Source organism: Carettochelys insculpta, chromosome 21 (assembly GCF_033958435.1).
Source record: "Carettochelys insculpta isolate YL-2023 chromosome 21, ASM3395843v1, whole genome shotgun sequence".
Classification (NCBI taxonomy): Eukaryota; Metazoa; Chordata; order Testudines; family Carettochelyidae; genus Carettochelys; species Carettochelys insculpta.
Window position 1 is genome coordinate 15773551 of NC_134157.1, and position 16858 is coordinate 15790408.

The 16858-nt window shown below is 47.0% G+C and overlaps 1 protein-coding gene across 1 annotated transcript in view; it reads right to left on the bottom strand.

Moving 5' to 3' along the window:
• Window positions 1–7402: 7402 nt before the first annotated feature.
• CCDC180 (coiled-coil domain containing 180) overlaps window positions 7403–16858 on the bottom strand; it is a 62165-nt gene continuing 52709 nt past the window's right edge. Inside the window, exons 36-38 of the mRNA XM_075015330.1 lie at window positions 12129–12234; window positions 9924–10062; window positions 7403–7607 (exon numbers count right to left, since the gene is read on the bottom strand). Of these exons, the coding sequence (XP_074871431.1) occupies window positions 7476–7607; window positions 9924–10062; window positions 12129–12234 (377 nt within the window). The 3' untranslated portion in view covers window positions 7403–7475. The remainder of the gene's footprint in view (window positions 7608–9923; window positions 10063–12128; window positions 12235–16858) is intronic.

Genomic DNA, 16858 nt, shown 5'->3' on the forward strand with positions numbered 1-16858 from the left:
CCTATTTTTATACTTAATAAAATCATTTTTGTTTATTAATAAAACCAGTGTGAATAAGTGTTACTGGGGCAGGGGGAAACAACTGTGCATATTGCTCATTCATTGTTAAAGGGTGTGCACGTTATGAATTTGTTTCTTTATACACTTTACACAGATTAAAGTGGATTTATCTGAGGTTCTGGTCCCACTGAGGCTGTGCACCTGGGTGCTCTGTCAAGTCCTTTTGACTGAGCTTTCCCAAAGCTGATCTGGTCTCAGTGCTGGTATCACTCTGCTATGGGCTGTGACCCCCAAGTCTGTACCCATTCTGGAGGAGATTAGAGGGTCTGGGTTAGCGGGACAGCGTTGTGGGGCACCCTAGAGGGCAGGTGGGCAGGGTCAGTAGTATATCAGCACATCAAGTCACAGTTCCAAGGGGATCTCTGTGACCAAACCTGCCTCAAAGGCATCTCCACCCTCTCCCGGATCATTCTAGGGAAGAGAATTCTGTCTCTGTGGCCCACGCTGCTTTGGCCTCTCTGCTGGGAGAGGGTAGGGCGGTGGGAGGAAGTATTTCACCACAAAATAAGCAAATACAACTTGATGGGGCCAGTATAAGGTGGGTGCATCGGGGCTGGAAAACCCTTCTCAGAGAGTAGTCATTAATGGTTCACAGTCACGCTGGAAGGGCATAACAAGTAGAGTTCTGCAGGGGTCTGTTTTGGGACTGGTTCTATTCAATATCTTCATCAACGATTTAGATATTAGCACAGAGAGTACGCTTATTAAGTTTGCAGATGATACCAAACTGGGAGGGGTTGCACCTGCTTTGAAAGATAGGCTCATAATTCAGAATGATCTGGACAAACTGGAGAAATGGTCTGAGGTAGACAGAAGGAAGTTTAATAACAAATGCAAAGTACTCCACTTAGGAAGAAACAATCAACTTCATACAAATAGAACAGGAAGCGACTGTCTAGGAATGAGTACTGCGAAAAGGGACTTAGGGATCATAGTGGACCACAAGCTTAATATGAGTCAACAGTGCGATGCTGTTGCAAAATAAGTAAACATTCTGGGATGCATTAACAGGAGTGTCATAAGCAAGACATGAGAAGTAATTCTTCTGCTCTACTGAGTGCTCATTAGGCTTCAGTTGGAGTATTGTCTCCAGTTCTGGGCATCACATTTCAAGAAAGATGTGGAGAATTTGGAAAAGGTCCAGAGAAGAGCAACAGGAAGGATTAAAGGTCTAGAGAACATGAGCTATGAGGGAAGACTGAAAGAACTGGGCTTGTTTAGTTTAGATAAGAGAAGACTTAGGGCAGACATGATAGCAGTTTTCATGTACCTCAAAGAGGATTACAAGGAGGAGGGAGAAAAATTGTCCTCCTTGGCCTCTGAAGATAGGACAAGGAGCAATGGGCTTAAACTGCAGCAAAGGAGGTTTAGATTAGACATTAGGAAAAACTTCCTGTCAAGGTGGTTAAACATTGGAATAAGTTACCTAGGGAGGTTGTGGAATCTCCATTGCTGGAGATATTTAAGAGCAGGTTAAATAGACACCTATCAGGTATGTTCTAGATGGTGTTGGGTCCTGCAAGAGGTCCCTTCCAGTTCTATGCTTGTGGTTTTTTTTTCTCAGGTGTCCACTGCCACCTGGGAATTAGATTGACAGCCCTCCAAACTAAACAGCTAACCTGTGGAGGGTCTGAACCAGTAATCTCAAGAGTGAAGTCTCCATAGCACATGCACATTCCACTCAGTCATCCACTTCTTCCCAGCCTCTGTTTAGTTCATTGCCAGACAAGCCTAGGTAGTCTCTGCTCGGGTGACTCAATTGCAATTTTAGGTGGAAAATTTCACTTAGAAAGTAAAGGAATGCTATTTCTACTGTGCCCCTCACCATGGCATCTAGAGGGGAAATAACTGCCGTATGTCTGACTAGCTGAGTTAATGTACTGCAAAAAATACATGTAATTATATGTGCTGTGAATACCACACACCTCTAAAATACCTCTTTACGCAATACCTGACCGTTCTGTTTTCCTTGAAAGGGCATACTACTATATTAGGCAAGAATCAAACGCAGGTCAACTGCTCAGAAAGCAGTTACACTCACCACTATACCACCCATGCTTCTATTACACCCTTGTGACACAATCACATCATCAGACAAGATTACTCAAGATTTGGCATAATTGAGCCAGGTTCTCATTCAGTGGAGTTTGTTCCAATTTACACTAGAGGAAGCAGAGTTTGGAATCTGGCCCACTGGGGCTATGTCTACACTAGCCAAAAACTTTGAAATGGCCATGAAAATGGCCATTTTGAAGTTTACTAATGAAGCACTGAAATGCACATTCAGTGACTCATTAGCATGCGGGTGGCCGCGGCACTTCGAAATTGACGCACCTCGCCGCCATGCAGCTCATCCAGACGGGGCTCCTTTTCGAAAGGACCCTGCTTACTTCGAAGTCCCCTTATTCCTATGAGCAGATAGGAATAAGGGGACTTTGAAGTAGGCAGGGTCCTTTCGAAAAGGAGCCCTGTGTGCACGAGCCGCGCGGCAGCGAGGCGCATCAATTTTGAAGTGCCGCAGCCGCCCGCATGCTAATGAGGCGCTGAATATGTATTTCAGTGCTTCATTAGTAAACTTTGAACTGGCCCATTTGCACGGCAATTTCGAAGTTTTTGGCTAGTGTAGACACGGCCTGGGTGCGAAACATTCACCATCCTTGTAATCTACTCATTCATACTGCTAGGGCAAAAAAGCAGCAAAACTCAGTATCAGAGAAAGTGAAAACAAATTCAGAGAAGTTATAAGTAAAGCACTATTCTATAGCAGCCTCCGAAAAGACAAAAATAGCTATGCTATGGGTCAGCCTGTTTAGTTGTTAACTGAAAGGATGGTGGTTTGAGCCCACCCAGAAACAGTGATGTTAAGACTGTGCTCCTGTGAACTCTTTCATGGTTACTTTGGTTACACAAGTGCCTTGCTTCAAGTGAATACTGCAGTGCTTTACTTTTCTCCTGGTAAATTAACTTGCATGAATATCCAGATCAAAATGATTCCTGCATCCTCCCTGCACCCCCTATCTGGAAAGGATGTTCTGGTCTCAGATAAATACCTGGGTTTGATATTTTTCCATGAAAGCTTTTCTTTGCTGAACAAAGCCTTCAGGCTTCTGAGAGCTGTGAGTAAATAAAGTTCAAGTTACATCATCTGGTAAACAACGAAGATTGGCTATCGTGATCATTTTCACTTAGTTTCCTCACTGGACTCTCTCCTTTAAATAAATTCCCATCGTGGGCAGTGCATGTAAAAGACGAAAGGAGGCAATGCTGCTGCTGGGGTCATAGTGCTCAACCGCTTACCTCTTTCTATTCCTGGTCTGACCACTTCTGAAGGCTCCTACCACAGGCTGTTGCTGCTTACAGATTAGTGATTCTTCCCCAGAAGTGGATCTGTTAACTTAGGCTGTGTCTCGACTGCATACTTTTACAACAATACTTTTTTCGAAATCTCAAGATCGAAATAAGTCGAAAAATCACCAGCCACTACACAAGCAGATCCTAATGCAGTGTGAAATTCACCTGGTGCATAGGGCTAACGTCAGGCAAATTGAACACTAAGGACTCCTTTGAGTCAGTTTTAAATACCATCTAATCCAGGGGCAGACAAGGTATGGTTCTCAGGCCAGATCCAGCTCACCAAACCCTTTAATCCAGCCCACGGCTGGCTCCTAGAGCTGCGAGGGGTAAGAAATTCAGCCAATGGGAGCTAAGAGATTTTGCTGGGGATGAGGGAAATGCAGCACAATTTCTGAGCTCCCATTGGCTGGTTTCCAGCCAATAGGAGCTGAGAGATTTTTGCTGGGGTGGGGGCAGCACCCAAAGCCCCGTCCCACAGTGCAGAGAGCCACATGCAATAGCTAGTGGGCTGGGCAGCTGGCACTCAGGGAGGCTTGCCTCAGAGTGCTGCTGGCCAGGAGCTGCTTTGGTAGGCACCTCTGAGCCTGAGCTTACCTCTGGCTCTGCACCCCAACTCCCTCCCAAACTCTGCAACCACTCCTACACTTCTCCCCAGGTCAGAACCCGCCTGCACACATGCCACCTCCCAGACTCTGCACCCAGTACCCTGCCCCAGCTCACAGCCCACTCCTCCAACCAAACTCTGTCTCATATCCAACACCCTATCCTGCACCCAAGCCCCCTAGCCCAAGCTCCCTTCTGCATGCAACCTCCACCCCCGGACCCTGTACCTCCTCCATAGATAAATGTGGCCCTTCATCACTTATCAAAATTTTGGAGTCACCCCTCCTCTATCAAAAATGATTGGCTACTCCTGTCTAATCGTTGTGCTGGCTCTCAGCACCAGAGTGATTTTCAACCCTAATTCCTGCTATTGGAAAATTGCCCCAAAGGAATAAATTTACTGTACATGATCCTTTGGAAAAGATACCAGCAAAAAGAATGATCTCCAAAGCAACTCTAAACCAATGTTTAAGGACTGTTGGGTCACTAAAAAAATAACTCCTAAAGACTAGAAGTCAATGTTAGATATCATTAAACCCTCTGGGTTATGTCGAAACCAATCTTCCCTCTTAATCGTTTCCATCCATGTGCAGATTTTTTCCATCAATGTGTGGAATACATTTTTTTGTGCACCAAGGCATGTGGGCATGTACAGCACCAACAGAACCAAAACAACTTGTTTGGTTACCTAACAGTGTGGGCAGGCAGAGACTCAGCCTAGCCACCTGAGCTCAGACATAGTGTTTTGGATCAGAGTGTCCGCTCATTTTTAGCACGCTAGCTTGCTGAGTTAGTCCAAATCTGTCTACCCAGGCTGGTTGCCAGCTGCAGTGTATAAATACCATTGGAAAGTATACTTGGGAGTGACCAACCATGAAAAAATGGTCTGCAATTCAAACCTCTCCATTAGCCAAGGTATATATGAGCAACAACCATTGCATGTGATATGCTGAATGTCCCCAGAGGATGAGGAAATCAACAGCATCTGCTACTGCCAGAGAGCCCATTTTATAATAACTTCAGTGCTGCCAGTGTAGCATCTAACAATGGCAGCCTCCTCAATCTTGGATCAAGTGGGGAAAAATCCTCAGAGGGTAGAGTTGTAAAACCAAAGGAATGATGCTCCTGCAAAGTGCAGGCCGAAACTCATTTGCCCGCTTTACAGCCATGAGCACCTAAAAATTCAGGCATAAGGGCTGGCGACACAGGGGCTTTTTGCTGTCAGGGGCAGTCTGCACAGCCTCTTTACTGCTGGCACCCCCCTCTGCCAAGAGCAAGATCTCGTGTGGCTATGCTAATGAGCCACGGAACCATGCTAATGAGCAGCCATTTTCAATGGCAAGGCTGCTCATGGGCATGGAGCTTCCAGGAGAGTGGCTCCATGTAGCCCCAGCTGAACTGAAGGAGAGAGGTGAGGAGTGGGGGATATTAAGGGTCTTGCCTGAGATCATCACGAAAGTCAAAGGAAGGGAAGCAGTCCTTGTAATGCGCCAGATCATTGCCGTCTTTGTTCATACCAAGTGTTAATGTGTCAAATTTGAAGCCCAGTTCACATTCAAATATTCATTTTCAAATTTGACATATTAACACATGGTATGAACAAAGACAGCAGTTATCTCATGCATTACAAGGACTGCTTCCCTTCTTTTGATGTTCACAATGATCTCAGGCAAGACACTGAACATTCCCCACCACTCACCCTCCTGCTTCAGTCCATGTACTCGATTTGTCAGTTTTTACTGCAATTTTTTGGGACCTCTGTGCTATATATCTGGGTCTGGACTGGAGACTCTATAGATGTGAAGTGGGTCTGTCCCATGAAAGCTCACCACCAAATAAATCAATTCGTTAGTCTTTAAAGTACTGCATGGCTGCTGGTCTGTTTTGTTAGAACACAGACTAACATGGTGACCTCTATGTTAATATTTCGCTTGTGGTCCACTACAACCCCTAGATTCCTTTCTGCAGTATTCCTTCCTAGAAAGTCATTTCCCATTTTGTATGCACTAAACTGATGGTTCCTTCCTAAGTGGAGTATGTTGCCCTTTCCTTGTTGACTTTCATCCTATTTACCTCAAACCATTTCTCCAAAGCACTTGCAACCCCTCCCCACCCACAAATTTTTAAGTGAACTCTCTGTGCTATGATCAAATTGTTGAGGATATTGAACAGAACCTGTCTCAAAACTGATCCCTGTGGAACCCTACTTGTTATGTTCCAGAATGTCTGTGAGCCACTGATAACTACAGTAAAAGCCGTTATCCGGGGTGTGGATAACAGGCATGCTAAATTAATTGTCACCCATTCCACCAGTGGCCATGGAGCAGGGGCAGTTGCTGGTGCTAGGATGGCTAGCCACCCAGCTGTGCTCAGTGGCTGGCTGGCCAGTGCTGGTGGCAGCAAAGCTTGGGGCCAGCTGCCCAGATGGGGCCGGAGGCTACGGGGCTGGCTGTTCAGCAGGCACTGGCAGCTGTGGGGCTGTGGTCTGGCAGCATCAGGACTGGGCAGCAGCTGCCTGGCTGGGGCTGCTGTCTAACACATTGTATTATCCAGAACCCACAGTTTCCCAGCAGTTCTGGGTAACAGAACTTCTACTGTACTATCTGGGAACAGTTATCCAACCAGTTATGCATTCACCCAATAGTTCCCCCATCTAGGTTGCATTTCCCTAGCTTATTTATAGGAAGGTTATGCAAGACTATCAAATGCTTTAATAAAGTCTAGGTATACCACATCTATTGCTTCTACCTTACCTACAAGGTTTGTTATCCTATCAAAGAAAGCTATCAGGTTGGTTTGACATGATTTGTTCTTTACAAATCCATGCTTTTACTTATCACCTTATTATCTTCCAGGTGTTTGCAAATGGAATCCTTAATTATTTGCTCCATTATCTTTTCTGGAACAGAAGTTAAGTAAACGGAACTATAGTTTCCAGGGCTGTCCTTATTTCCCTTTTTTATAGATGGGCACTACATGTATTCTTTTACAGTCTTCTGGAATCTCTCCTGTCTTCCGACTTTTCAAAATTATCGACAATGGGTCAGATACCGCCTCAATCACCTCCTTGAGTATTCTAGCATGCATTTCATCTGGCCTTGGTGACTTGAAGACATCTAACTTTTCTAAGTAATCTTTAACTTGTTCTTTTCCTATTTTAACTTGTGAACTTACCTAATTTTCTCCAGAATACACTATAGTAAGGCATCCAATCATCACTAATCTTCATGGTGAAAACCAAAACAAAGATGTCATTAAGGACCGATGTCATTTCCATATTTTCTGTTGCTTTTCCTTCTTCATTGAATAACAGCCCTACCCTGTTCTTGGTCTTCCTCTTCCTTCTAATGTATTTGTAGAATGTAGAATCACTTTTTCCTCCAATAAAGTATAAAGTTTTATTTGCAGAACAAAGACACTGACATATTATTAATACAGATTTACATGTAACAAGAGGTTCATGCATACAGCTGCTTTATCTTCTGAACAGATTGTTTCCACCACCCCTCCCAGCGCTGAGCCTTCATTAGCTGCGCTGTGTTTTCCTCCTTAATCTGGGCAAACTCCGCTTCCAGATTCTGCTTATATTTCTGAACAAAGAAGCAAAAAAGAAAAAACTGATTAAAATCTGATATACCTTTTATCACTGGCCACCTACTTCTCTTGTTTGACAATAGAGCTATACAGACAATTAATTATTCATCCCCTTCTTTCCTTTTCCTTTATTTCCTTTATTGAAATAAAAAAGTAAAACTTAAATGTTTATTTTGTAAGTATAAACTGGATAAAAATGTACAATTTTCTCTCCCACCTCAGTGGGTTCATATAATTAAAGATCTGCCTGTTCTAGAAGGGTGAAAGGTGCTAAGTCTCAAATTTGTTTTTGTCCTAGAAGGCAGAGAGAGACAAATTAAACTGTGTGAGGAAGCTGCTCTGAGTACATCCCGGATGTGGAAATTGTGAACTTTCTACCATCATTACAATCTCTAGACCAATAAATAAGTTCTTGTTCTAAAAAGGAAAAGTGTTGAATTTACACTTCACTATCTCATTTTGCCATAACCAAATACATTTTGGCTACGTCTACACTAGCACACTACGTCGAAGTAGCCTATTTTGAAGTAAGAACATCGAAATAGGCTACTTCGATGCATATCTCCTACACATGCTCCGGGGCTGGTGCCGTCGATGTTCAACATCAAAGTAGTGACAGGGAAAGTCAAAAGGAGCCGCTCCGGAAGGAAATGCGGAGCATCCACACACACAAGTGCTCCCCGTTGAAATAAGGGGCCAGCAAAGCCTGTGGACAGGGTCACAGGCTGGATTAGCCCTTCTGGGGCAACAGCAAGCAGCTCCCGTAAAGCGCCCCTCCCAGACACACTCAGCCTGCACAGCACAAGGTCTGCAGAGCCGACAACAAGTTGCAGACCCTGTGTACACAGCATGGACCCCTCACCTGCAGCAGCAACAGCAGCATCAGAAGCCAGAAGCCCTGGGCTAAGGGCTGCTGCACGCGGCGACCATAGAGTCCCACAGGAGTGGGAGAGAGCGTCTCAACCCCTCAGCTGATGGCCGCCATGGAGGACCCCGCTATTTCGATGTAGCGGGATGTGGATCGTCTACACACGCCCTACTTCAACGTTGAATGGTCGAAGTAGGGCGCTATTCCCATCTTTGGATAGGAATAGCAATTTCGACGTCTCACCACCTAACGTTGATTTCAACGTCGAAATAGTGCATGGTGCGTGTAGATGCGACATGTGCTATTTTGACGTTGTGCCAGCTACTTTGAAGTAGCCGGCTAGTGTAGACGCACTCTTTATGTGTTATGCTCTTGGTACCTCTGTCGTGTGTGTATGTATGTATGCGTGTAGCTAGCTAGCTAGCCAGATAGATTTCTCCATACAAAATGAATTACAATGAATTGCTGAAAATAATCACTTGGGGTAGAGTCCCTTCCGGAACTGGCCCAGCAATGCTTTTATTCCCATGAGGATTTAACAGAGCACCTTTCCCCAGCTGCTGATTTTGCTGTTTTTTTAGCTATAAGAAATGTGAGATGGACGGCTTAGACAGAAGCAGACTAGAGTGGAATGTGTTCGCTTTTTCTACTGGCCAAAGTGATGAGAAGGTGACCTTGATAGTGGGGGAAAGAGAAATCTGAGGCTAGGTCTATACTACTGAGGAAGATCGATCCACTCAGGATGAATCTTCCAGGGTTTTGTTTCACACGTGCAAAATAGTGATTTCTGGGGTCAAGGTCGACCCCAGAACTCCTTGTGATGGTGAGAACTAAGGATGGTCAATGGGAGAAATGCTCCCATCCACCTTCTTCCATATAGACAGCTGTTGAAATCGACCACTGACAAATTGATTTTAGCTATGCAACTGGCGTAACTAAAATTGCATATTGGTGGTCAGCTTCTATGTCTAGTATAGACAGAGCCTGAGATGTTTTAGGATAGAAGTGGGAGTAGATTTTACCACCCATTCCACTCCAAGGGAGAACTAGCCTTGTGATCTGAAACTGAAAGTGCAGAATTTAGGAAGAGAAACAAGTACTGTATTGAAACAGCATGAGGGTAAAATCCTGACATTGCTGTCCTGTACAGACTATGCTGTACTGACATTTATCAGTCATAATTTGTTTTGGCACCATTCATTGTTTTGTTCTATTGAAAAGTGCGGAAATGCCTGATGGAAGACATTCAGTAAAAAATCACTCAAGCACTTTCTACTGTAGTCACCATCACAGAGAAATGGAATGGAAATGAGAGGGGACTTCTAGTCACGCTTATTTCACCTATATTCTCTGAAAAGCCTTGCAGTGTGCCCTTGCTTTATGAGCAAGTGCATTTTCTCTTAAATGATAGCCCTTTGAAATCAAACCCGTCTCCCACACAAACCACATAGGCTGCATCTCTTGCTTCTGCTGCTGAAACATGTCCTAGAGTAGTTTTGGCTGTTGTCACAGAGGCAGTTTCTCTGCAGAAAATACGGTCTGGAACATCGGTGAGTGTGGTCTTGGGTATTCCTGGCCAGGTCCTTAAAACCACAAACAAGAAATTCTTTTAACGAATTTTTGGTGGAGAAGGATGAAGTGGGTAGAAAAATGTTATTGATAGTTATACCTAAACAGGAAATACAGTTTGTTTGCTAGTTTGTTTGTTTAAAAAAAATCACCACAAAAGCAGGATCTGAACCAGGGGTGGGCAATAATTTTTGCTAAGAGGCCACTCCAAGTATTTTGTAAATGGTCAAGGGCTGCACTTTGCTATTATATTAATGGAGGAGATGCGGGGGTCTGGGATGGAGGTTGGGTGCTGAAGGGAGCTCAGGTAGGGGACTGGGATGTAGGAGGGAGTGTGGGGTCTGGGAGGTAGTTTGGGTGAAGGAGGGGTCATGACCTGGGGGGACTGGATTGTACGAGTGGATGGAGGGTCCGGGGAAGGGGTACGGGTGCAGGAGAGGATTCTGACCTACAGAAGGGGTATAGGAGGGGGTGCAGATTCTGAAAGGGGATTGTGACCCAGGGCAGGGATGCAGGTGTGTGTAGAAGGTTTAGTTTGTGACCTGGGGCAGGAAGTTGGGATGTGGGACAAAGTTTCCTCCACTTTTTATCATCCATGTGTGAAATACATTTTGTTATGTGCACCAAGGCAGGTGTGGACGTGCACCACTAGTGAAAACAAATGCTGCCAGCTATGGCCACTGTGGGCACTCTGCAAATCAGCTGGGCAGCATCTGAATCTCTTCAGGTGGCTGCTCAGACACTCAGCTCACATGGAACACTGGACTGGGATGGGGTTGGGAGCCAGGTTCAGGGTCTGACTGGGAGGTACTTGCCTTAAGTTGCTTCCAGCCAGCAGCCCAGCAGGACTCCCAGGCACGTTCTGTCTCTGGCTGCCATGTCCCCACATGCTATTCAAAGCAGCTGGCTGCTGGGGCCATGTGAGTCTCTGCATGCCCACTGAGGGGGACCTCCACATGCTGCCTGTGGCAAAATTATGTCCCATGGAAGCTGCAGATCTGCAGGGGGAGGGACTCCGTGCACGTGTACAGAAAGCACATGGACCCTGCAGCCAGCTGCTTTGAGTGGTACGTGGGGCACAGCAGACAGGGAGCCCGCCCTAGGCTCCCACTAGGCTGTAGGATGGCAGTGGGCCAGATCCAGCCCATGAGCCATATTTTGCCTGACTGTGATCTGGACTAATACTTGCCTTTGATATTCTTAACCAGGAGTGAGGAATTTATCAAAACGAGAACAAGAGTTATTTATCAAAACAAGAACAAAAATACTTTATTTTTTGTTATATGAAAATCCCATTGATTAATATGTGGTCAAAACAGGTAGGGTTTGTTCCAGGAAGGCATTCTCCCCATCTCAGAAGCAGACAAGTTGCTAGAGCAGTTGTGTCCAACAGAAATTTCAAGATTGCTACAACCCCCCGCACTGTAGAGACAGCCCCCACAGCCAGACACCTACCCTGGTGCTCCCCACAGAGTTAACCCCTCCCCACAGGCAGATGCCCTCCCCCCACAGAACCAGGTACCCCCCTCCAATTACAGTCCATATAGTTTTCTATTACACGTCTTCATGTGAAACTCCCTAAATTCTACCCACAACAATTAGGGTGTTGTTTCTCTAGCACAGCGGAATCCAATAAGCTTCCTGGTGGTGAACAGGACAGTGAGATGCGGTGAATGGAGCGCTGCCCTCTGCCCGCTGGCGACACTGGAGCAGCGGCGGGCCCGGTGGCTGGAGCTGCACGAGCTGTGCCAAGCTCCACGGCTGAAACAGCGTTAGCCACTCTGGGCCATGGCTGGAGCCACAGCTGTCGCCAAGTGGCTGTCCCACCAATTGTTGGGGTGCATGCATGGAGCAGGTGCAGGGTGGCATGCCATTTGCCACATCTTGCTGTCCCATTTGTCACATGTGGCAAAGAGGAAGCATATTGGACACCACTGTGCTACAGAAACAACACCCTAATTGTTGTGGGTAGAATTTAGGGAGTTTAACATGAACAAGTGCTATAGAAAACTATATGAACAGCGATTGGAGCATTTTTGACAGAAAATATACACAGAAATGTCATATATACTAATGATACCTGCTGCCACGTTCAGTTAACGGCTTAATGTCATGGATCTCTAAAGACTGCCCAGCTCGTTTGCGACGGATTAAAGTGGAGGTCTTCTCTTTTGGCATTTCAATTTCTGGGACATAGCAAAGAGCAGACTTAGTAACAGCAAGACAAGATCAGTTACGTATAATTTCTCTAAAGCAACTGTGCAAAACTGGATACAGAGAAGTTACTCACGTGTGTAGTAACGATGGTTCTTCGAGATGTGTCTCCATGGGTGCTCCACAGTAGGCGTCGGGCGAGCCCGATGCCGCAGATCGGAAATTTCCAGCAGTCTCCGTTGGGTTGTGCATGTGCCGATGCACGTCGGTCCTTCGCGCACTTTCGGTCCCATGCACAATCCGGTCCCTGCCAGTTCCTTGACCAACCGCCCCGGATGCCTCTGAAAAACACAAAACAGAGCTCCGAAGTGGGGAGGAACGGGTGGGTAGTGGAGCACCCACGGGGACACATCTTGAAGAACCATCGTTACTACACAGGTGAGTAACTTCTCTTTCTTCTTCCAGTGGTCCCCATGGGTGCTCCACAGTAGGTGACTACCCATCAGTGACCCCAAAAAAGGAGGTGGGTACCTGATTTATGTGCAGCTTGCCCTTGAAAGGGCTGCTGTCGACAGGCGCGTATCCTCATCAAACACCCGGTGCATGGCATAAAGCTTGGCGAAGGTGTCGTAAGATGACCACGTCGCCACTCTGCAGATGTCTCTTAGCGCGATTCCCTTGAAGAAGGCCGTCGATGCTGCCATCACTCTGGTGGAGTGAGCCCTGGGCGGAACTAGCAGAGGGGTCTTACGAAGCTCATAACACAGTTTTATGCAGGATACGATGTGGTTTGAAATCCTTTGTGAGGATAGGCCTTCCCCTTTCGACCTGGGTGCGAGGGACACCAGGAGTCTGTCCATTTTCCTGAGGGACTTAGTTCTGTCTATGTAAAAGGCCAACACCCTCCTCACATCAAGTAGGTGCAGCTGCACCTCCTTGCTGGAGTTGTGCGGCTTAGGATAAAATGAGGGCAATACTATTGGTTCATTAATGTGGAACTCCGAGGAAACCTTTGGAAGGAAGGCTGGGTGTAGTCATAAGATCACTGCTTCCTTTGAGAACACTGTGCAGGGCGGCATTGCCATTATTGCTGCAAGTTTGCTCACCCTACGGGCTGACGTAATCGCAAGAAGGAAGGTTGTCTTCATGGTAAGTAACCGGAGGGGTACCGTGGCCAATGGCTCAAAGGGTGGTCCTGACAGTGTGTGGAGGACCAAGTCCAAGCTCCATGACGGTGGTAGTGGCTTCTGAGGGGGGTACAGATTTGCCAGCCCCTTTAGGAACCGAGTGACAATAGGATGGGCGAATATGGTTGGCCCTTCCTCTTTGTGTTGAAACGCTAATATAGCTGCGAGATGGACCTTTAGTGAGGATATGGAGAGCCCGTCTCGTTTTAGCTCCAGCAGGTACTCTAGAATTACAGTTATAGGGATGTCCAAAGGAGCTAACTGCTTAGAAGAGCACCAGGAGATAAAGAGTTTCCACTTCTGCGCGTAAGTCCTTCTAATGGAATCCCTTTGACTGAACTCCAAGACTTGTTTCACTCCTTCCGAACACGTGCTCTCTAAGGCGCTGAGCCATGGATTAGCCACACCTGTAGGTGGAGTCCTTGAGGATGTGGGTGCACTATGGACCCCTGAGCCTGCGTGAGAAGGCCCGGCACTACCAGTAGGGGGAGTGGCGGGCGGCATGACATGCACAGAAGCAGAGGGAACCATGGCTGTCGGTCCCAGGTTGGGACTATGAGAATCATGTGCGCTCTCTCCCTTTTGGCTTTCTCTAAAACCTTGTGGATGAGTGTTGTGTGAGGGAACGCATAGAGTAGAGGGCCCTTCCATGGCACCATGAAGGCGTCCCCCAAGGACCCCTGTCCTATGCCTGCTCTGGAGCAGTACTGAGGGCATTTCTTGTTGTTGTGAGTGGCAAACAAATCGATTTGGGGAAACCTCCATTTGTGAAACACTTCTCGGAGCAGGTTGGAACGGATCTGCCACTCGTGCGTGAGCACAAAGCGTCTGCTGAGTTGGTCCGCCTTTACATTGTGGACACCTGGTAAGTATGAGGCTTTTAGGGTTATATTGTTGACAATGCACCAGTTCCACAACCGGACCACCTCCGCAGAGAGCGCACGAGATCTGGCCCCTCCTTGTCGGTTGATATGAAACATGGTGGAGGTGTTGTCAGTATTTATCCCGACTACCTTGCTGTGCAGGTATTTCCAAAAATGTCTGCCCGCATTGAACACTGCTCTGAGCTCTAGTATGTTTATGTGCAGTGCTTTCTCCACGGGGGACCATAACCCTTAAGTTACTTTGTTGCCGATGTGCGCTCCCCATCCCATGTGGGATGCGTCTGTCATGAGAAAAGTGGTAATTTGTGGTTGGCAGAAGAGCACCCCTCCTAGCAAGTTCTTGGGATCTGCCCACTATGCCAGTGACCTTCGTACCTCCGATGTGGGTGATACTGCCCTGTGGATGGTATGGCTTATTGGTTTGTAGACGCTCGCCAACCAATGCTGCAGGCCTTGCATATCTAGCCTGGCATTCTGTACCACGAACGTGGTAGTTTCCATGTGTCCCAACAGTTGTAGGCATGTTAGGATTGGCACTGTGGGGCTGTACGTCATTACTTGTACCAGGGATTTGATGGAGCGGAAACGGGCATTGGGCAGGTATACTCTTGATGTAACAGAGTCTATGCGTGCCCCTATAAACACTATATTTTGTGTGGGCTCGGTCTTTGATTTCGAAAGGTTGATAACTAGGCCTAACGAGGCAAATGTGTTTGTAGTGATACGTATCATGCATAGGACTTCTGCCTTCGAAGCCCCCTTCAGTAGCCAGTCGTCTAGATATGGAAAAATGAAGACACCCTGCCTGTGTAGGTAAGCTGATACTACCGCCAGCATTTTGGTAAAAACTCTGGGTGCCGAAGAGAGACCGAACGGAAGAATTCTGTATTGGAAATGCTCCCTGCCTACTGTGAACCAGAGAAAACGTCTGTGTGCTGGGTGAATTGTTATATGAAAATACGCGTCCTGTAAGTCGAGGGCTGCAAACCAGTCTCCATCGTCCAGTGCCGTGATTATGGAGGCAATTGTAGTCATCCTGAAACGCTGTTTGTGCAAATGCTGGTTGAGGGCCCGTAAATCCAGGATTGGCCTCCAGGCTCCTGTCTTCTTCTCTGTTAGGAAGTATCATGAGTAGAAGCCTTTCCCTTGGAATTGTTCCGGTACTCTCTCCACTGCCCTTATAAACATAAGATGGTCTACCTCCTGTTTTAACCTTGTCTCGTGAGAGGGGTCCTTGAAAAAGGACCTGGTGGGAGGTTTCGGTGGTGGTAGTGATTGGAAGGGGATGGCGTATCCCGTGGCTATAATCTCCAATACCGTTTTGTCTGTAGTGATGTTTCGCCATTGAGAGTAGAACGGTTTGAGGCGATGGTGAAACGTGCTGAGATTGGCACTGAGAGATGGTCTCCATCTTGCAGTCCTCGACCCACCCGTCAAACTTGCTGTCTCAGGGCTTGCCTGGAGGGTGCATGACCCTGCTGGGGGCGACGTCTAGGGGCCCTATACTGCTGCTGCTGTTGGTGGCGCCCCTGGTCATAACCCCGTTGGTATTGTGTACACTGTGGTTGATAAGCGTAACGCCTTTGCTGAGGGTAAAACTTCTTCCTCCTGTATGTGGGGGTGTATATACCCAGGGTCCTAAGTGTGGCTCTCGAGTCCTTGCTGGAGTGTAGGACCGAGTCGGTTGAATCTGCAAATAACCTTTGTCTATCAAATGGAAGATCTACGATTTTCATTTGCAGATCTCTGGGAATACCGGACGTCTGGAGCCACGATTCCCTATGTGTTACCACTCCTGTGGCTGTGGAACATGCTGCCATGTCCGCCACATCCAGGGCAATCTGAACTCCTGCTCGTGAGGCCACATAGCCCTCCTGGACGATCGCTTTGAGGACCGGTTTCTTGTCCTCTGGGAGGAAGTCCATGAGGGAGGTCAGTCTGGAATAATTGTCGAAGTTGTGGTTCGACAGGTGTGCGGCATAATTTGCCATGCGCAGTAGTAAGGTAGAGGAGGAATTGACCTTCCTGCCGAATAGGTCTAATTTCCTCGCATCTTTATCTGACCCTCCTGACTTATATTGGGGTGTCTTGGCTCTATGCTGTGATGATTCGACCACCAGGGAATTCGGCTGGGGATGGCTAAACAGGAATTCCATGCCTTTGGCTGGAACGAAGTATTTCTTACCTGCCCTCTTATTCGTGGGTGGGATGGATGCCGGAGTCTGCCATATATTGGTGGCTGATTCCATAATCGCTTCATCTAGTGGAATGGCGATCTTGGATGAAGCTGGGGGTCTCAAATTTTTCAGGAGTTTACGATGTTTTTCCTGCACCTCCGCTATTTGAATGTCCTGTGTTTGTGCTACCCTCTTGAACAACTCCTGGAATTGCTTAACGTCGTCCCGGGGAGAGATGTCCCCAGGGACAACCGCCTCATGTGGTGAGGACGAGGAGGCATTGCTATGATATACCTCCTCTAATTCCTCAGGTTCCTGACTCTGCTCGTATGCTTGCTCTTTTGAGGGTTCTGGAGGGGAGTCCAAGGCCTTTTTACCAATTTCCGGACGGGAAAACTGCGATCTTCC